The following is a 22,092-nucleotide window of genomic DNA, read 5'->3' on the forward strand; positions in this document are numbered from 1 at the left end:
TATGTTCATCCTTTCCAATCATTCTTCCTTTTTTTTTTAATTTATAGCTTTTTTTTGGCCAAGAAAATCCTTACAAAAATTGTGAGATTGAGTGGGACCCAGTCAAGGGGGCAGTTGGACGACGTTAGTCGGGTCATAAGCTCATAATGACCCATCTGGCCCATATCGATATGATTAAGGACCAGGACCATGCTCCACACATATGACCATTATCGGACCAAGCAAGTTTGCTCCTACCTCAATTTGATCGGACTCTCTCTCTCTCTCTCTCTCTCTCTCTCTGAGAATGCTACTCATCGTCTTAGTCTTCGTTTTCTTGGCGTGTTTGCTGGCGTTTCGATTCGCTACAGCCGATGGTGCGCGTTGTTTTTCTGCCGATTTGCATATTCTTGTTTTATTCCGTTAGGGTCTGTGTCTTCTTTCTTTCATTTGCGTGGAGTGCAACTAAATATTCGACTAGAGAGTGTGCAAAATTGAAAGTTTTTTTCTTGTCCGGTGTCTTCGTTTTTAGGGGATTTCACTTTGCTAGCTAAAGGGTCGCCTAAGCGCGAAGAAGTGGAAGATAAGGTGGGATCTTTCTTCGACGAATTTGATTCTCTTTGGTGTGCGTTTACATGTGGGTTTTGATCGGATTCCGGATGTTGGTCGCTCTCAGGTTGTGTGGATTACGGGTGCGAGCCGTGGAATCGGTAAGCCATCGTTTTGAATTTTCTTTCAGCTCTTTTGTGATTTAATACGTGCTCTTCATTTATTCGAAGTCTTTTGAATTGGTTAGTTATGTTGGTTTATGTGAGAATTATATTGTTCATGGAAAAGTTAGTCGAGGTATTTGGTTGCGGCGCTGATGAATGGGTAATATTTCTTAACCGTTTTTTTAAAATTTTACTATTCATTGAACAATTTTATTAGTAGAAGGGCTGTTGTCTCTTGTGATTAAATCCGCTTGACAATACTCAAGTGCTCAATTTTCTTTTCCTTTTTCTTTTTTTTTTCTGGTTTGATGCTAAAACAGAAAAAACTGGAGCTAGTAATATATGCTGAAAACGCATCATGGTATTTGAAAATAAGGGCAATCGTGACGCGGATTGTACAGGGTATAAGTTAGACCATCCCTACTTCCATGTCTAAACTGTTAAATTCTCTTGCAGTCTGTTTCCTTCTAGCTTTGGGATATTCACATTGAAAATGAATTCTGTAAGTGATGATATTTTCTAATTTTAGTAAATTAATATCATTCTGAAGTGAACAATAGTTTGTAATCTCAGCATTCCCATAGTGTACGAGAGAAACGTATGTGTTTTGACTAGGGTCGTATTCTATTGCTAGGAATCTACTATATCATGCTCTACTACCTGTTGATTCATGCTAATTTTAAGGGGGGAAAGAGGAGTGAAAAATACTAATTATTATGGTGGTTGACCCTTAATTTTTAGGGGAGGCCCTTGCTAAGCAATTTGCGAGTTTAGGTGCAAAGCTGATCCTTTCTGCACGGCAAGAATCTGAACTGGAAAGAGTCAAATCAGAGTTGAAAGGTAGTTAACTCTCTGTGATGGTGGTTCATCTCTCTCTCTCTATATATATATGCATATATATATGTTACACAAACAAATATATAAAAATATGTATATGTATCTATATGCATGTGTGTGTATACAAATAAACATGTATGCACGTATATGTGTATATATATACACGCACAAACGTATATGTCTGTACATATATGGAAACTTGTTATTTTTTCTGGTGTACCCAGATCCTCATTGTGCAGTACTTTTTGTAGGTAAACATGTCCCAGATGGAGTGAAAATTTTACCTTTGGATCTCGCATCTGGTGAAGATTCCTTGAGGGAAGCAGTGGTGAAAGCTGAGTCTTTTTTTGCTGCTGGTGGTGTTGATTATATGATTCATAATGCAGCATATGAGCGCCCTGTAAGTGCTCCTCTTATTCAAAAACTCTATGGGAAATGAACAACCTTAATTGTCCCCTTTCATCAATTACTTGAATCACAATAACAGTAGGTGTTTCTTTCTGCCAACTTTATTTGTACTTTTTATTTTCAACTTAAGGATTTAGGTAATTGTCTATGTGCATTCTGATGCTGCTGATCATGTTTGCTACAACTCGTTGCAATTCTATTGAGTTCTTCATTCTGTTCATCTGATTTGTATCCTTTGGGATACTTGTGGCTTCGATATCTTTAGATTAATTCGGATGGGGAAAAATTAAAACATCAGAATATGCTAACCACTAAAGAATGCTCAATGTTTATATTAACACTTAGAAATATGAGGTCTTGAATGCAGTATGAAAAGTATCCCCTCATGTCAACTAGTTTTTCCTCAAATAAGAGAAAAGGGCTGCACATAGTCTAATAAACAGGATGTGGCCTAGTTATGCCTTATTTTCAAACATCAAAGGAAAGTATAACCTGCAGGTTGGACTTTGTCGTCTTCGTGTATCAGTAAAATAAGCTTTAACATTCACTACCAAAACAAGGGAGATGGATTATTTGGATCCAAAATATTTGTTTTTGGTGATTAGTTTTTTTCCTTTTGAGCACCTTTGAGATCATGAGCAGTCATGCAAGAAAACTCTATGAGAACAGTGTTTGAAACAAATTCAAGCAGAGAATTGTCTGTTCATGTAGTTTAATGTGGCCTTTTAGCACTCCAAAAGCAACATATCCAGCTTTACTTAGTTTTGCTCATTCCATCTTTGTTTGCAGAAAACAGCAGTTCTGGATACAACTAGTGAAGCTCTTCTGGTACCAAAAGGAACCTGCTTTCTTTTTTTGGGAATGTAGGCGCTTTAAATCTTGTTTTAAAGGAAAAAGTTAATACATATCTCATTGTTCCAGGCGACATTTAATGTGAATGTTTTTGGAACAATCGCTCTTACTCGACACCTTGCACCTTTCATGCTGAAGAGGGGAAAGGGTCATTTTGTGGTGGTAAAATAGCTAATCCTTTCTATGCCTCGTTTATTTGATCATCAACCTTCTTTTTTCAAGTTATCTTTGTTGGTTTCTTTTTTGCCATAGATGAGCAGTGCTGCAGGGAAAACACCTTCACCCGGCCAAGCCATTTATTCTGCTTCTAAATATGCAATAAATGGATATTTCCATACGCTGCGTTCTGAGGTAAGTATATTTCATCAAAGCATTTGTTAGCATGAAACATATATGGACATTCTGAGGTTCCCTTGCATCTATTGCATGATATGGGCATTTATTCTTTTCTAGTTCCTATACATTTTTTTTTTGCTTTTATTCAACAAAGTGTAAAAAGTAACTTGCTTTTTGTATTTGACGTGTACTGTTTTTTGTGGTTTCTGATAGGATTCCTTATGTTTGTCTGTTAGCCTTTCTGCTCTGTTAAGAAATCTTCAAGATGCTGTTACTTCTAGCTACATAATACAAACTATTTTTTTTCTGGATTCTTTGTTTCCTGATACTGTGCTTCTTGTTACAGCTATGTCAAAGAGGGATCAAGGTGACTATTGTCTGTCCAGGGCCAATAGACACATCAAAGGGTACTGGAGTTGCTAGTTCAGTTGGACAATCCCCTCATACTGAGGTACTATGTCATGATTGAGAATGAGTATTGATTTATAAATTGATCTATTTTGTCTATTGTTGGAAGCAAAATGTTTTGTTATATTAATGCAAAGTGAAACATCAAACACATTCTTCATTTGTAATTGGGAGGATTGTAGCAGTTGGTGGCACTATTTGTTTAGAAAAGCAAAAGAATAAGCACTATTAAATGTCACATAGGTGCGGGTGCGGATGTAGGTGCAGATGCGGGTGCGGGTGCAGCGATGCAGCACTTTAAAAAAATGGGTGCGGGGTATGGGGAGGGTATATATCTATCTATCTATCTATATATATACTGTAACAATTTTAAGTTAGCATTACTAATGAAATAAAAATAATTATCATATAAGGAGCATAAACTAGGAGGCCTAGGTTGTGTTGAATCCAGAAACACTGCCCATGGGTTCAGCAGAGCCGAACCCAGCAACCCTGGGTTCAGTTCTGCTAAACCCAAGAGTATAAACTAGCAGGCCTGAGTTCAGCAACCCAGGCATGGGTTTGGGTTCTGCTCTGCTGAACCCAGCAACCATGAGAGTTGAACCCAAGGTTGGGTTCGGCCCTTGCCAAACTGAGAGGAGAAGAAAGTTGAACCCAATTTTTTTGTGCAAATGTGCCCTAACCCCCCCTCCCCCTTAAAACACAAATTTTTTTGACCGAAATGGACTCGGTCATAGTTGATCGAGTCCATTTTTGGACACTTATAATCTTGGGTGCGGTTGACAGCACCCAAGAAAGTTTGACTGCACCCGGTGCGGCTGATTTTTAAAATAGCCACACCCGCACCTACGTTGCATCACGTCGACACAGGTGTGGCGACCCTCTAGAAGAGTCCATGTGACATAGCTATTAAATAGCATAATGCTATATTATGAAATATTGTAAGGTATCTTTCTATTACACCATACATGCAGATGAAGCTATTACAATATGTAATCTATGTCAAAAACAACTGAAGAAAAAAGAAAGGCTACTTCTAAGAAATGAAGCTAATAAAGCTATTACAATAGGTAATTAAGTGTTTGTGTAGCTTGTGATACTAAGAAGTTTAGATACTTGTATAAAAGGTTGTAAACCCAACGAAACCACTCAAACTTTGCTTGTCCTGTCATATCATATGGTGCAAATAAGAAAATTTCCATGATAGATGCATTTATATGACCTACCTTCACTATAAGCAACACTAACTATTGGATATTTGCATTTTTTAGGCCCTGTTTGGATGACAGGGGGGCAAAATCTGGTTTTGTCTAACCAGGTTTTTGCTTCAAACTAGGTTTTTGGCAAACCTGGTTTGCCAAAAACCAACTCAACATGGGCTGTTTGGGTGACAGTTTCCAGCTTTTTTATCACAAAAGCGAAAAAAAAGAAAAAAAAATTAAGGCCTGTCAAAAAACAATATATATATATATATATATATATATATATATATATATATATGGATTGAGTTGGGCCCACATAGATCCAACCCAATCCAAACGCCCCCTCTTACCCAATTTTTTTGGGTTGGATCCAGGTTGGATGCGACCAGATCCAACCCGGATCCGGGTTGGATGTCGACATCCCCCCGTTACGCTATTTAACCCCCCCACGAGGGGGGGGGGTTCTTTTTAAAAAATGAAGCCCACCCCTCCCTCCCCGAAGCAGGTTATATGTGCACCCCCCGAACAGGCAGGTGCGTGTTCGCGGGTTCGAATGAGCGCCATGTATGTAAGCACGTGCGGCTCGTATCCCCATGTTTGTCAGCATCAGTTAGCGTCGGAGACTGGTGCGGTTGCAAAGACTTAAGTACCCTTTCTACCATTGGTGCCATAAAACGACGATTCTAGAAAAGGAGCAGTTGCAAAGACTTAAGTACCCTTTGATGAGTTGTGGAGCTTGATTCAGAGTTTTTGCCCTTACAGAAGGGGGGGTCCGAGGGCTCCCCTCGACGCGGGTCCCCTTTGATGATTTTTTTTCTTGGGCTTATGTTTGAGACCCAGTTTCTTATGGATTAGACTCGACTTGTTTAGGTTTAGGGTTGTCGCCCTTGCCTTGTATAAAAATTCTTTCTTTTTTTTACCTCTTGTAACTGTCGAAAAAGAGCAATAAAGTTTTTCTTCTGGGCGGCTGTGGTTTTTTACTCCCTCTCAGATTTGAGGGGAGGTTTTTCCACGTAAATCTATGTATCCTTACTTTGTTTTGTTTGATCGTTCTTGTTTCCTTCGGTTGTTTCTTGCTCGCGGTTTTCGTAACACCCTTTCCCGCTATTGGTGTCATGAAACAACAATTCTAGAAAAGGACAATTTTTTTTTTCGCTATGCGATTTACGAAAATTGCGTAGCGATTTGCCTTTTTTTCGCAACGCGATTTAGCAATTTACGCAAATCGCTACTCAATTTATGAACATCGCGTAGCGATTTGCGTTTTTTTTTCGCTACACGATTTAGTGATTTTCCTTTTTTTTCGCTATGCGATTTTCGTAAATCGCTACTCGATTTAGCGATTTGCAATTTTTTTTTGCTACGCGATTTTCGTAAATCGCTACTCGATTTAGCGATTTGCCATTTTTTTCACTACTCGATTTTCGTAAATCGCTACTTGATATAGCGATTTACGAAAATCATGTAGCGGTTTGCCATTTTTTTGTTAGGCGATTTTCGTAAATCACTACTTGATTTAGCGATTTAGCATTTTTTTTCGCTACACGGTTTTCGTAAATCGCTACTTGATATAGCGATTTACGAAAATCGTGTAGTGATCTGTCATTTTTTTTTGCTACGCGATTTTCGTAAATCGCTACTTGATTTAGCGATTTGCCGTTTCTTTTTTCTTCGCTACGCGATTTTCATAAATTGCTACTCGATATAGCGATTTACGAAAATCGCATAGCGATTTGCCATTTTTTTTAGCTATGCGATTTTCGTAAATCGCTACTCGATTTAGCGGTCTGTCACGGGGAAGCTGGAGAGGAACGTGCCATTCCTGACATTGGCGAGGAGGTGGGTCCTGTCAGAGAGCACGACGCCGAAGGTCGAGATGAGGACCTCGCGGTGCCAGAACCTGACGAATGCCCGCTAGGACTTGAGGGTGCGAATGCCCGTGTTGAGCAGCGTCAGGGTGGTCTGGAAGGCATAACCCTGATCAGAAGTATTGCCGACGTAGTGGTAGACGCGCCAGTTCACTCACCTGAAAGCCGTACTGGAGGAAGATTTTATTGTAGGTATCCCTCGAAGGCGGCGGAGGGGCCACCGCAGTCGGTTGCCCGCTGGACGAAGGCAGCATTCCAGCCACTGCTAGCAGGAAGAGGACGACGATCACTATTGGATCGCCGACTCTTTGCCTCCCTTAATTTCTTCTCTAGAGAGAGAGAGGGTTTTACAGTGTTTCACGGAGAAGGAAGAAGAAGAAGATGACGACGGGAAGTTCAAACAGAGAAGAAAGAGAGCGCACTTTAGGTTCGTTTCGCTGAGTCTGAACGTGTATTTTCGTAAATAGCTATCAAAGGACATTTTCGTCAAACTTATATCTACCTTTTTTATATGTTATTTTATTATAAATTCATCGTGGGTAACATTGGCATATGAATTATCGCGGGTCCCAAGATATTCCTTCGTACACACTGGAACACGCGAATTTGTCTTTGGGGGAGAACACACAACACTCTCCCCTCTCTCCCCATTTCACTCTACACTCCTCTCTCTCTCTCTCTCTCTCTCTACGCCCCCGTCTCTCCCTTTCTGCGTCTTCTCCTGGTTGCTGGAGACCCACGCCAGAATCTCTCTCCCTGTAAGTCTACTCTTTCTCTCTCTCAGATCCTCTCTCCTTTTCTCGGTGGTGGTGGCATTGCTCGATGCCGCCACCGTGCCTGAAGCGGTGGCACCACTCGAGTGCCACCTTTCCCCTTTTTTTCTCAGTGGCGGCAGCATCGATCGATGTCGCCACCCTGCCTGAGCGGTGACACCACTCGGGTGCCACCCTCTCCCTTTTTCTCGGTGGTGGTGGCATCGCTCGATGCTGCCACCCTGCCTGAAGTGGCGACACCACTCGGGTGCTACCCTTCCTATTTTTTTTTTTCTCTCAGTGGTGGCGACATTGCTCGATGTTGCCACCCTGCCTGAAGCAGCGACACCACTCGAGTGCCGCCCTTCTCCTTTTTGTTTTTTCTCTCTGGTGGCAACATCGCTCAATGCTGCCACCCTGCTTGGCAGCACCACCCGGGTGCTGCCTTTCCCTCTTCTTCCCTACTTTTCGTTGGCAAACCAGAGCCACCACTGGTGGTTTTGGCTTGCTAGGGAGAGGGTGCCTAGCACCCTCTTCAGTGGGTTTTTCTGAAAAGGGAAATCAGCAGCAACTTTAGGCAGCTGCTACTTTTCCTTTTTTGGGCAGCCATTCCCCCTCTCGTGTGGTTCGAACGGGGAACCAGAGCCACCAGGGTGGTGGCTCTATTCCACTGCCCCAGGCTGTGGCAGCGGGGTTGTCGTTGTGCTAGCCTAGGTTCGGTTTTCGCCAGGGTGCCCCAAGTCGAGGTGGACCTTGGGGCTCAGGTTGGGCTTGGCTCGGCTCATTCGAGCCACCGAGCTGCCCTACCCCCTTTTTCTTCTGGCCACTGCCCCTCGTACACAACAACAACAGCTGTTGCTTCCCTGGGCCTGGCCAGAACTAAGCTGATCTCGGGCCCAACTGATCTCAGCTCAGTCCCTAGTCGATTAGGAATCAAGCCAGCTCGATTGGAAACCGAGACTGGCTTAGTAGTAAAAACCCGTCTCGGTCTAGTTGACTCGAACTGGGTTTGGGTTCGACCCCTGCCACACAATGGTCACTTATTCTGTTAAATTAAGTTTGTTACATCATTCTATTCGCAACACTATAAAAACCATTTTCAGTGCATCATTCAGCACAACAGACGAGACTTCATATTTCTGGCATGGTTACCGTTGAAAGAATCCCCAAGTGAGATTTCAAGCTCGTATTTCCTCGATGTCTTTAAAAGTAAAACATATATTTTACGGTTGCATATTCGCATCACCTAACAATTTCATACATAGCTTACCTCAGGTTTATGGCAAGACTCCCTTGTATACTTGGACCAATGATGTCACATCCATACTTACCAGACAAACCATCTATCATTGAAAAGTTCCTCTAAACCCCCTTTCTAAATCGGTCCCGATCTAAAGCGCGGGATATCGTTGTGGTTGGGGTTTTCTTTTGAGAAAACTCGCATCGTCCCCATCGTATTGGTATTGTTAGACATGCACGACATGTTAGTACAACGATGAATGAACTAAAGGTTTATTATGACCTCAAAGTGCAACATAGCACCTGGCTAAGGAAAATCACATAAATAAAATGATCGCCGTCACAGGCAAGATGCTCGATTTGGTTTAAAAGACCAGAGCATGTAGAATGAGTTGTTAGTTAAAATAAGACCTGACATACCCATTTGTCTCTTTGGTTCTCTTAAGAGAGAGGATGAGATGATACAAAAACTTCGATGGATAAGTTGTTAACAACTATGCTCCTCAAGTAGCAATTACTCGGTGTCTCCGATCATCGGAGTTAGGGGACTGGTCTACCAAATATTATTCTAAGATCCCATTGACTTTTGCAGAAGTTTAGATGCATCTCCTGTCGTTTATACTTCTGAGGAATTCTCTCTTGGTCAATAGGTCATCCCCTTAGGAGCAAACTCAGCTAGTTGTTTGAGGTATCAAAATACATAGAATAATAAACCTCAGACAATCTCAGTTATTTTTACGTTTTATCATGTGCATACCCCTAGGTCAGTAATTATTGAAACAAGATTTCCATGCTCATTTTTACTTATTCTAAAAATGCATGTTGCGAAATGTATAACACATATGTTAGTTTTGTGCTGACTTTTGTTATCAATGCACCTACCGGGCTTTCATAAGTCTGACCCGTTTTCATGGGATGTAGGTAATGACTAAGTTGATACCACAGGTGATGCCGCGATGACGTGATGATATCAAAGATCCACTATCTCTCTGCTGTTTCACTCCTAAACATGTCCTTTTTTGTAATTTTGTATAAGGGTTCTTTTGTAACACTTCTTTTATACAAACTTTATTTATCAAAACTTTTTAAAGCTATGTAGTTTCAATGATTATATGAAGATCCAAAATCTCTATGCAAAGGTAAAGTTCACTTGTAATGCCCCCAAGGTCCGTTGACTTGTTCTTTCAAACACTATTTTTCGTTGAACTACTGTTTTAAACTCTGAAAAAGGATTGATTGCAAAGTTTCAAAATTTTTCTTAAATTTACAAGTTCGGAATTTCGGGGCTTTACAACTTTGGTATCAGAGCGACAGAGAATACATTGGTTCTTGATCATCCGACATCCACATCGCACTGAGTATAAGTTTTTCCTTTTTTCTAAGTTTGTTATACTAAGAAAAACATTTTGATACATTTTATGCTTTGATAAGACTAAAAAGATATTTTTTACGTTCTTTTGAAGCTTATGTCTGACGACGGTCTTGGCAATGCACATACGGTAGCCATGCAAGGCATGGATCTGCCAGCTAAAGCAGAAAGAGCCTATGGGGGTGGAGCACGTAGGACGCGTGACCGCCCAATGAGTGGTATGGGGTCTGTTATAGGAAATAATGGACACCTGACATCCTGGTCAAATTATTGGGCTAACAGACCACCTCCACCCATCTTTAAGGATCCAAAGGGACTCATACTCCTTTTTCCTTACCAAGTACCGTTAGCCACAACATGGGCTGCATTGCACTTTAGGAAAGACAGTCATATTCTGTCTCAGGTACTCGTCAATCAGTAGATTGCATCTGGCACACAAGATGTTGAAGGTCCCCCGGACACTTAGGACGAGTGTCTCTATTGTGGAGAATTGGGGCATTCCATTGAGATTTGTTACCTTAAAGAAGGTAATAACAAAAGACAATTTGCAGCCCAGGGACTGGAGGGCGCAACTTCTTTAGTCCAGGGTGCTCAAGGAATACTCGGACATGTTGAGGTATCATCAGACTCAATGGGTACGCAAAGCAACAACTTGCCTAACAACTCTCCCAACTACTTCAAGACTCCCGAATCTACACCCCTCTATATACCAGACTTACCACATTATATGCCAACAACACCCCTTACAGGCCTGGAGCCCTCAATGAAACTCCAACTTTACCCCCCTCTCCTTTACGCAGGCTTAGGCACATTGGCAACACGAGGAATTATGTTAGACGATACTCGAACCGTCCTTGAGGGGAGTTGGTACTTATAGTTTTATTTCAGAGTCTGTGAACTCTTTTTGCGACAAGTTTTTCTTTTTGCATTATCAACCAGCGGTGCTAGGTTTTTGTAAGATGTTTCGTAATATATATAAATTTTGTCATTTTGATTTTGAGTTCTTTAAACAAATCCTGACTTAGCCATCCTTTGGTATGAATAAAGGACAATGCAAAGTACGAATGGCGAATCAACTGACAAACAGTCTGAATAACGGAGATTCGTCATGGATTCCCTCAAGACCCTGACCAATGCAATGCAAAGTCAAGTTCATGCTCAAAGGGATCAAGCTGCATCTACTGAGACAAACTGATATAGAGCATCTAGAGATTCAGAATTCAGAAGCGGAGTTGGATCCCAATCCAACTCTCCAGACCCGCTTCGGGCATCGCTAGCCAAGGCGATCCACACACTTGCAGGACGGTCCTTGTCCTAGTGGATCTACCATTTAGCTGATGCTCGTCGTGCCCCTTCTTTTGTTTCGATTCTATTGTGGAATGAATTTTTTTTTGATATTGTATCAGCAATAGTTATTTCATGTAATCTTTTTATTTTATTTTTTTTAGGAGCATAGTTCTGATACCCTATAGGATTTTTTTGTGGTACTAGAGGGTGTATGGGGTCCAAGGGTAGTTTTTTATTTTTCGCATATTCGCTTCTCTAATGTATTGGTGCAGGATCCATTTAACTGCACGATCTGGATCTAGATCGAGATCCATATTCAATGAGGGATCTTAGTTGGCGCCACATGAGTGTGGTCCATCTTCGACCTCATTCAAATCTTGTTGATCAGTACAAAGTAAAAAAATGGGCTGTTGGATATTTATTAGCTCTTGGCAAAAAAATGATGCCTTGCACGCTCGTTTTTGGTGCAAGGCTTGGGAAGGCCCATGGCCTCTTTATTATGGCCCTTCCCAAGCCACAATGCTTTTAATTGGGGAGGTCGACCAAGGGGAGGGGGGCTTCTTCTTCATTTTTGAAAAATCGTGAGTTTTGTGGGGGGTGGTGGCTGGTTGGTGCTTGTGAGATACTTTTGAGTGTGGTGCTTTGGTAAGAAAGGAAGAAACATGTTATCTTGTGAGTAGAGAAGTGGAACTTGTGAGAAGTCATTCTCGTGATGGTTGTGACAACTTGTTTATGGTTGCTGAAATCCATTCTTACTGTTCGGGTTCATCTTGTGGCGTTGGTTGCTTCCCAACGACGGCCATTATCGATCCCAACCCGAATATCACCATCGGTTCTTCGTTCTAGTTCTTTTTGGCACTCTTATTCGCATTTGTTTTGCGATTGTTCATGATTTATCGTTGCTAAGTTGTATTAGATCATTAGAGAGTTGCTAATACATGATTAGAAGTGTTTTATGTTATAATTTGTCTTGTTTGGTCTCAAGTTCTTTCGGATTATTGATGTGTGTGAATGAACTCAGACCCTATAAAAAAGACCAAAACGTTGTTACAAGATAACAAAGGTGTCCCTAATAAAACTTCCGTGTCGGACTCAATACTGAACGAATTTTCGCGTTCTTTAGCTTCCTAAAAAGCTAAAACAATTTCCTATAACTTTATAGTTGAAAGTTTTTCGAGAATCGTTCGTTTGAACTCTTGAAATTTGCTGTCAAGGTGTCGGACTGACGGAAGTCCACTGTTACATTCCTGTTACAGAACTTTCGTAGTAGTGTTCGGTGTATTTTAGTTATCTGAAGATTCCCTGCATGAAATTTCAATTTTTTTGATTTTATGGAAAGCTAGAATCTAGATCTACATTGTTCATGTTTTGTGTTTTGATTGAATCGTTGCCTAAGTTCCTCAAAAATATCAATTTCCGTTGTCGAATATTTGAATTTTAATTCCTACAACAATAACTCATCATTTCGTAAATTAAAAAAGTCATAGAGGGTTGTAGAAAACTCAGAAAATTCTGATTCTTAGTGTTTTGAAAAAGTCTGGATCTGATCTTTGTTTTGTTAGTTGTGAGTTTTCGCAAACTCTAACGTTTGAGGGGTCAAAAATCCCTTCCACCAGTCTGTCCGTGAAAACCGCCAGTCTGTTTTGGACTTGTTTAGCAGTCCCGGTTCCGAGTTCGTGGAACGGACATTCCTACTCTGAATCTGGTGTATTTAGATTCGTTGGAAAGTTGTGTGAGTCGCACACAACTTTCATTTGGACCGCTTCTATCAAAGTACAGTGCTCGGGTCCCGAAAATCTGTTTCTCAGAGTTCTGTTCAGACTCTATATCGTTTAAGCTTCTGCGTGCGTTTGGATCCGTTTTGATCCTAGATCGTGGATCGGTGTGTACCGAGTCCACACCATACCATTGCATCACAAACCATCATCATAACATCATCACTTATGATTTTTTTTTTTGAAACTGGATCCCCCGACCTTCACTGGCAAGGTCGATCCTAAGCTCACCGAAAACTGGGTCGAGGAGACCGAGCGAGCTGTCCAAGTACTATCGAGACCCGAGAAAAAAAAATAGTTTTCGGTACTTATCGACTTAAGGATAACGCTAAAAAATGGTGGGATGCGACCCGGGGTATTCATTTTTCTAGAGAAACAATTATTCCTTGGGAAGCTTTCCGTGAAGCCTTTCTGGCAAACTATTTTCTCCCACAAGTACGAGATAAAAAGAAGATAGAATTCTTGGAGTTATGCAAGGGTAACTTAAGTCTGTTGGATTATACCACGATATTTCAGAACTTGGAGCGATACTACTCCAGCTTGTTCGAGGATGATCGTGAGCGGGCCGAAAACTTCATTAGAGGACTAAATGAAGGACTCTGTCACTGGGTCCTGACCAGTATGCCCTCGACTTTCTTTGCGGCTATTGCAGCAACCACCCTTTTAAATGACGATTGAGAGCATTCTAAAGGTGTCCTGAACAAGAAACCATCTATTGCTGCTGGTGATCAGAAGAAGGTTCCCTCAGGTGGCCAAGTTAAGCGACCATCTTTCCAAAGGCAAAACAACGAAGGAAAGAAGTTCATTCCTTCGGTCAAGAGGCAGAGACCACACGGTGGTCCCCAACCCCGGCAACAGTCCGATGATGTCTGCCCCAAATGCAGACATATGCATAGCGAGCAAGCATGCCCTCGTGAGACAGGGGGATGCTTATTGTAACACCCGCATTTTAAAAAAAAAAAGTGTTTTGGATCCAATTTGGATCCGATCGGATCCAACCCTCCCCCCCTCTCTCTCTCTCTCTCTCTCCCCTATGCACCCCTCTCCTGCTCATCTCTCTCCCCGACCCCCTCCGCCAGGACCCTCCTTCGTCTCCCCTTCTCTCCCATGTACTCTCTTCTCTCCTCTCCTCTCTCTTCTCCCTATGTGGTGTCGGCAGGAGGGCACCGACCCTCTTGCCTCCCCCTCTCTCTGTTCTCCCGTGTGGTGCCGGTAGGAGGGCGCCGACCCTCCTCTGTCTTCTCTCTGAGTGATGCCGGTAGGAGGGTGCTGGCCCTCTTGCCCTTTCTCTCTGTCGACAGGTGCATGAGGGCTCTCCTCTTCCTCTTTTGAACCAACGCAGGAGGGTAGAGCCCTCCTGCCCCCTTCTCCTTTTATGGTAATAGAGGGGCACCGCCAGATGCAACTTTTTGAAAAAGTATTTTTAAAAGGGTTTTGCAATGAAAATCGCTTGTGTAAACCATGTACCAAATTTCAATTTTCGGATCATAGTAGTGGTGAAGTCCGAGTCGAATGTCTTTAACAATTTTTGTATCCCACACAATTATAATCTTTATTGCCTTGAATAAAAATAATTAAATAAATAAAATGTACTACCCTATGCGGAGGGCTAAAAAATAAAGAGGCCTTATTACAATTTTAACTTAAAAATAAATGACCCTAAAACTAAAAGAAAAGAAAAAGGGTCTTATTTGCTTGTGGTATGCCTCCTTTGCAATGCACTGCTTCAGTTGAACCAACAAGCTACTAGTATTTTATTCCTATTGCTCTTCTGAGGGCTCTTCGCACACACATGGGCTTCCCTGTAAAATACAAAAAGAAAAGAAAAACACAAAAACAATCTGCAAGAAACAATTTCTAAAAAAAATGTTAGTTATATATAAAAACAAGAATCAAGAATTAAAACTAACTCTAACAAATTTATAACTAACTAAAAACTTGTAACAAACTATTATTCTAACTAGTTAATAACAAACTTGAAACAACTAATTCCTTGAATTCAAGAAAATGTTAAATCTAAGACTAACTATGTTAACAAACTCATCAACTCTAACTAATTAAACTTAAGGCTAATGTAAGCAATTAAACTAATGCTGATTTATTTAATGGACTAAGCAATAAAAAATTTCTAATAGATAAAACTTGAAACCAACTATAATCTTAAAGATAAGAACCAGCCAAAATATTGAATCTAACTAAATAATATGAAACTATAACTAATTCTAATACTAACTCTGACCTATTGACTTAACTAATGAAAAAGAATGAAACGTGAACTGGACTACTACTTACCAAAAACCTCAAAGCATTAACTATCTACCATGCAAAATACTAATTAGCACCTAATCTGACAAACAGAACACTAAAACTATTGAAATAAGTTAAGAACCTATACTAACTAAAGCACACTTGCTGTTAAAAAAAAAGGATTATATTAACATCAATCACGCTGCTGCGTGATCTAATAGGTTTATGTTTTGGGGGTGTTCATTGTCTTGGTGGATATAAATGCGCATTCAGATTATTACTTATGATTTACAAAAGGTTTCATGGTAAACCTATTCTGTGCAATGTGGAACTAGATATCTTTCAGTGCATTTCTATGATGGAAGTGACAAGTATCATGGAAGCGTTATTTGTTCCAACTCCCAACACATGCATCAGCTATGGAACTTTCAGTTTAAAATCTCAAATGACAAGTTACAAGGGATTAAGTTGTTGGATTTAACTACACTACATTTCAAACATCAAGTGAATAAGGATGACATTATTTCATAAATTTATAGGTGCTGTTTAGATGATGATGTCACAGATAATGGTGTTTTGTTTACAATGCTCAAATTGATTTCACTGTTATAGCACTATGGATAATGGTTTTAGTGGAAGTAAGATCTTCTAGGATAAATCAATGCCATATGCAAAACGAATGGAAATCCTATATTATAAACATGTGAGCTATCTGGCCATCAAGTTTGAAGAATTCAATTGCAGCATAAGGTACTGAAGAGACCCTTGTATTGATAAAACTCCATTGGCTGTTTGGGAGCCAGCAGTTGGCAAGAAGATTCCAACCCCATCTGGTTGCCAAATACTGGCTCCCAAACAGCTGTTGGGTTTTGGCAAATCTCATTGCTCTCAAATTCTGGATTTGTCAAATCCAGGATTTGTTATAACCAGGACAGATACCATCTCCCAAATAGAGCCTAAATGTTGATCATGTCAATGTTCTTGTTCTGTTATGGGACTTCTTGACACAATGTTAAATATTTGGATTTGGAGCAGATTGAGATTTTTTAACTATATTGTCTCATCATCAGCTTCAAATGATGGCGCATTAAAAGGAAAATGTTCCATTGTTTGTCTTTTGGAAATTCTTATTCATTGCAAATGAAATTTTTCACATTGTGCATTTTGTATTGGATTATTTGGTCCATTATGTATGATTTCACTGGAGATAGTATTTGATCCATCTCTTTGGACATCAGAAACGTGTTCCAGCAAACAGGTGTGCTGAGCTTACTGTTGTTGCAGCCACACATGGAATTAAAGAAGTTTGGATATCATATCAGGTTAAGCACTTTCCTTGAACTTTCTCTTGAACACGCCTTCCTGCTACCTATACAGTCCTGCTGATACATGTGCAGCGATAAAAGAAATTTAAGTTGCTGATATAAGATATTTTATAAATTCACCATGTAGAGTTTTCAAGTAGTAGGTGTTCATCATTGAGAATTGAACATATTGAAGACAGTTTTATCTCTGCCTTTTGGAAATCCCTGTCAAGAATGGCATGGAACTTTTCTCTCATTCTTACTGTGTATATCAAGGTTTTTTGACAGTTAAATGATCACCTATAGTTTGCATAAAAAGCACATAAAAATGAAATATTGGCCCTTCTATTATGTGAAATTATGTTGCACAACATTGATTTTGAAACCGTGTATATATTTGAATTAAAGGTGATAAATGCAAATAAAAACAAATCTCACATATTAACCACATAACATGTGTTCAATAAAATGCCTTTGCCTGAAAGGAAAATCTAAAAATCATCATGAACAGCCAGGTTAGCAGCTTACAAAATTTTAAACTGATTAAGAACTGGTTGCAAGGGTTGGAATATGTAAAGTTTAACAGAAGTTCCTGCATATCCTCACAGCCTCTTCCCTAGATGCTCCACAGTTGGAAGCTAGGCAAGCTGCTTCCTTATATCATGAAAATGCATTTCTCTAGAGGAGATAATACTGGATCCCAAACATCAGAACAAGAGTTGTTTCCACTACAAAAATTATGGAACTGTGATTCCTGTGGAAAAGAAATCGTATTTTCCCCACTTTTAATTGTTCAAAATCTTCTTTCTGTTATATGAACTATGTCATATGCATCTAGCTTACTATTTTTTATTCTGAAGTTCATTTGTTCGATACAAATAATAGGATATTAGTGAATAATGATTTTTGCTTGGATTTAAAATATTCATATGGGGATTTGCCTTTATATTTATACAGTAGAAAAAAAAATCATTTCGATTTCATGTTTTATATTAACATGGGTTCAACTATCTTAATTGGACTGGTTAGAATAGCTGTATCCTGAGGTATCTCGGGTTTGAAAACCATTAAGGACTGTCCCGCAGCTTGACTACTGGGGGAAAAGGCATTATAAACATATACTGTTTGTTCTTATAGATCAAGAACTCAGTTAATCTTGATAATGTTATATATTGTGAATAATGTTGACTCTTTTTACTTTGAATATCTGAAAACTTCCTAATTCTAAACTTGTAGTTATATAGTGTGATAGTGTTGACTCTTTTTACTTCTGAATTTTTAGAAACTTCCCAAGTCAATTTTTAGTGCTTTCTAGGAAGTTGCTACTTTCACTTTGCATAGATCTGAATAAATTTTGCTTCTTGCTTTCCACTTTAGACATTGCTCATCATTTTGCTTCCTGCTTTAGAAACCTTAAAATAGACTATGATGGTGAAAACAAAAGTATGTTGTAAAATAGTTGAAATAAGTCGCAGACAAGAAATGAAGAAGCTGACGCAAATTTAAAGCCCGAATATAACATCTTTTCTAGTTTTAGTAAGTAAAAGTTTACTGGCTTCTAGTGAAATCTGTCAGAAGTGTTGTTTTAATGAACATTTGTTGAAAGCATTCTAACCAAGTAAATCTAGTTTTTTAAGCATGTATATCTGCTATTGCATTTATTACTTTGTAGTGCACTGCTACTGTACTAGGTAATGTAAGAACTCTGTTATTTGGACCCTCCCGAGAAAAAGCATCAAATATGAGATTGCATTTGAGATTTTCAGGTGATTTCATCTTTATCATTGTAGGAAGGTGTATCTAGTAATAGAATTAACTTATCTAATAAATGAAGTCTTGAATTGGTGTTGAATCATTTTCCAATTAGGACATTTTAATGGATTATAGCACTTATCACATTCTTCCTGCCCATTTACATGTTGATAGCTTTGATTAAGAACTTTGCTTATGTAATCTTTTTATGATTGTCTTGCACTTCATATATGCTAGGAAAAATTTTAACTAAGCAAGTTCTTCGACCATGCAGATCCACCACCTGCTTTGGTAGAGTATTTGATTGTCAGTATTGTAAATTTGGTTGGTCTATGTGTTATTTGTAAATTTGGTTGGTCCATGTGTTTGTATTCATATTTTATGACCATTAACTTGATATTAATTTTCATATATAAGATGCTAGAAACGCTATATGAGTTCTTATGTATGTGAGTACATGCTTGCCTACTTGCTAATTTGTGTATCTGCTGTTTTCGGGATTTTATCATTAAAGTAGAAGATGTATATTTTCTGACACCATATGGATGTAGTTTTTTACATGCACAATGAGAAACTGAATAATATACGGTGTGTACCATGTAAATCACAGTTTCTGTTTAGATTCCAGAGACTGCTTGATCGTAGGTGGACAGTGCCATCTGGTATTTACCTATGTTCCTGCCCTGCTATTTCCAACATACTGTGGACTCGGACCAGATGGTAGAAGTACCCAGATAACAAGAGCGACAGACTAGTTTCAAGGTTTTGACACCAAAAATGGCTAGTTCTGCTGTCATTCTGGTGTCAATGGTTCTCAAATCTGATTTTTTAGGTGCTGAACACACTGGGTGGTGTCAGCGTTTCAGCCATATTAGTACCAGAAAAGTTTGTTCATAGTATGCGGAGCTGCTCCAAGAAACCAGTTCCTGATGTCACTTTAGACCATAGTCACCTGTATAGTTCACAGTATCATCTCGGCGAGATTTTCAAAAGTTGAAAAATTCCAGTGAGTTTAAAAAATTGAAAAAAATAACAACAAAAAGCTAAGAAAATAATAAGTTTTGCATTATTTTTCTTCCAAAAATATAAAGAAACAAAAAAATAGGAGATGCAAACTTTAAAAAAAAAGAGTTTTTCCCCAAAAATATCATGATATTATCGTGATAATATTGGGATATTTTGTCTTCTGGCGATATGTTGAAAATATCGTGAGATATTACCTTTAATATCGGCCACCTTAAAGTCTCAGTATTTCTCACGATATTTTCAAAATATCGCCGATATTTGTGACAGTGCTTTAGACATATCAACTTGTATTCAAGAACACCTGTTTTGTATGATAACATGCTTGTAACCATTTCTGCTTTCAGAGTAGTGCTTGTAATTTTCTTCTCTTAAGTTTGCCTGGTTTTTAAGTGTGTTTTTTAAACTTTTATATACAAAGTCCCATTTCCTTGGTTAACTAGGTTGAATGCTATGTTCATCTCTACTTGCATGAACTAAATGGGATTTATTTATTTTGCAGCCTGTGCTTCTTGTGATGTATCTGACCCAATATATGCCAACCATTGGCTACTGGCTCATGGATACGGTATTTTGTCTAGTGAATATTCAATCATATGTGATATCACTATAATATTTCATAAGTTAATTTGCCATAATAAAGTGAAATGGGTTAATTATTTCCAAAGTACCATTAAGTCATTGTTGTGATTGTGGGTGGCTATAAAATGTAAATGCATAATTATGTTCCTTGAATATTGTAGTAATTTTATCTTGATTTTGCTCAGTAGGCTTAGCCAATGCGTAGCATAGGCCCTGGGGCGAGGGTCCTAGCCATGGAGTTTCCCCCTGCTGGGGGTTGACGTCTGACTTACCTGCTACCAGTCTCTGGAGAGAGCGGATCCTGTAAAATGCTGGGTGAGATTAGCAATCTCACCCAGTGTTTACAATCACAAAACCCACCCCTCTGTGGGTCCCACTTGTACTGAGGGGTTTTGTGGTTGTAAACGCTGGGTGAGATTGCTAATCTCACCTAGCGTTTTACAGGATCCGCTCAAGTCTCTGGATCTCTCTTGTAACTAAAAAAAAGGGCTTATAGGCATAATGTTGTGTTCTGTTTGTGGATATGGTTCATTGGCTTTTCTGCATTCATCACATATGATTTGTGCATTAATTTGTGATTGATTGTATTGTACTTTTCCAGATTGGAAGGAAGCGTGTAGAGGCAGCAGCACAAAATTCCAGTACTTACTGGTTGAATCTGCTATTTGGTAAAGGAAAGAAGGTAGCCTAAGTTGCCAATAAGACGGTAGCCTAAGCTGCGAATTAAACATACTGCTACGTAAACTATATAAATTTGTATCAAATTTAATCTAGTGTCATAAGCAAGTGTAACAGTGTTATCCATTTCAGAATTAAATGGTGTAAATACAAATGATCCGTATTATGCACTGATTGGTACTCTTTATGCACTGATTGGTACTCTTTCTTCTCTGATTGGAAGTGGTTGCTTTTTGGTTAATGCTGTGGAGAAAAACCACGGATAATCTCATCAATCTATTTGGGACATATACTTTTGAATTTGAATCCTATCCAGACTACTAGTATTATGGAAAGAGTATGGGGAATTGGCTTTATTTATTGAAGAAACCAATTTTAATGTTTTTGGTTGTTTCGACAACACATTAATTTGTTGTTAAAGCAAAAAGTGTCGGATTCAGATTGTTTTTAGAAAGTGCATCCAACCCTCATCCAAACCAATTGTCTTCCAAAATTAAATCGGATTATCCTCATTTCCAAATTCCATTTACAAAAGTAAAACCTTTATTTAAGGCAACATGTCTTGGATGGATCTTAGCCCTTTATTTTAAATCAATATAATAGGACTCGATTTTCTTGTTTCATTGGATCTTTTCTCATAATCAATTGAAACCTACACCACGGTTACCTTTTGATCATGCATAAATTCTGTAATATATATATATATATGCATGATCCATCGAAAAAGGCATTAAAAGCTCATTCTTATTAATGTTTTTGAAAAACCGCTTTGAAATTCAAAATAAAGATAAAATCACATATTTAAATTCTTTCCTGCATTTTTCAGTGTTTTGAATAGTTTATGACTTTTTTTAATTGGGAGTTTAATTAGTTTAGGAACTATCAACTAATATTTTAGTTGGTTTAGAAGTATTTTTTTTCTGAAAATACATTGTTTTAGAAGTGGTCAATTGAAATATTTGAAAATTAACTGGGGGTTTTAGGAAAAATCGAGTAACCTAAATTTTTAGTATAAAAAATAACTTTTCAATTGAGAGGGGTGTCTCTCTATGGAGAAAACACGCCAGCATCCTCTCCCTCTTCCTCGTCCTTTTCGTTTTCAACTGGTTCTCCCTTTTACTTTTTCTCTTTCTCCTCCTTGTTCTTCCTGCTTCTAATCCCTTTCGGGGTCGGTTTTTTCTTGTCCTCAAAGTTGGAGGTACATGTAACTCGAAAGAAAGATCACTTCTTTTTCTCAACCCCTCCGTCGGAAGCAGATCGTGATTGCTTCTTTTCTTCTGTCTCTCCATAGTTTATGATTTAGATTAGTTTTTATTTATTTCATAGAATATACGATAAATATTTCAGCATTGCATATAGCATAGTTTAATCTTTGCATACTTGTTACATCTAGTTTAGATTGCTTGTTCTTATCTATTGCAATAGTTTAACATTGTTTTTCTCTTTATTTTTGTTTCATTGCATCTAGAGATTTGGATAAA

General features: G+C 38.9%; 1 protein-coding gene across 1 annotated transcript; it reads left to right on the forward strand.

The window, feature by feature from the left end:
- Positions 1-219: 219 nt before the first annotated feature.
- Positions 220-20,781, forward strand: LOC149811789 (NAD(P)-binding Rossmann-fold superfamily protein). Its single transcript, XM_089992620.1, has 12 exons — positions 220-356; positions 512-567; positions 656-689; positions 1,434-1,532; positions 1,781-1,929; positions 2,727-2,765; positions 2,859-2,951; positions 3,042-3,140; positions 3,472-3,576; positions 16,511-16,594; positions 19,854-19,919; positions 20,535-20,781. The coding sequence occupies exons 1-12, from the start codon at positions 287-289 to the stop codon at positions 20,622-20,624; spliced, it is 984 nt and encodes a 327-aa protein (XP_089848746.1). The 5' UTR covers positions 220-286; the 3' UTR covers positions 20,625-20,781.
- Positions 20,782-22,092: the final 1,311 nt, after the last annotated feature.

The sequence above is a fragment of the Nuphar pumila genome, chromosome 17 (genome assembly GCF_984573655.1).
Source record: "Nuphar pumila chromosome 17, dmNupPumi1.hap1.1, whole genome shotgun sequence".
Taxonomy (NCBI): domain Eukaryota; kingdom Viridiplantae; phylum Streptophyta; class Magnoliopsida; order Nymphaeales; family Nymphaeaceae; genus Nuphar; species Nuphar pumila.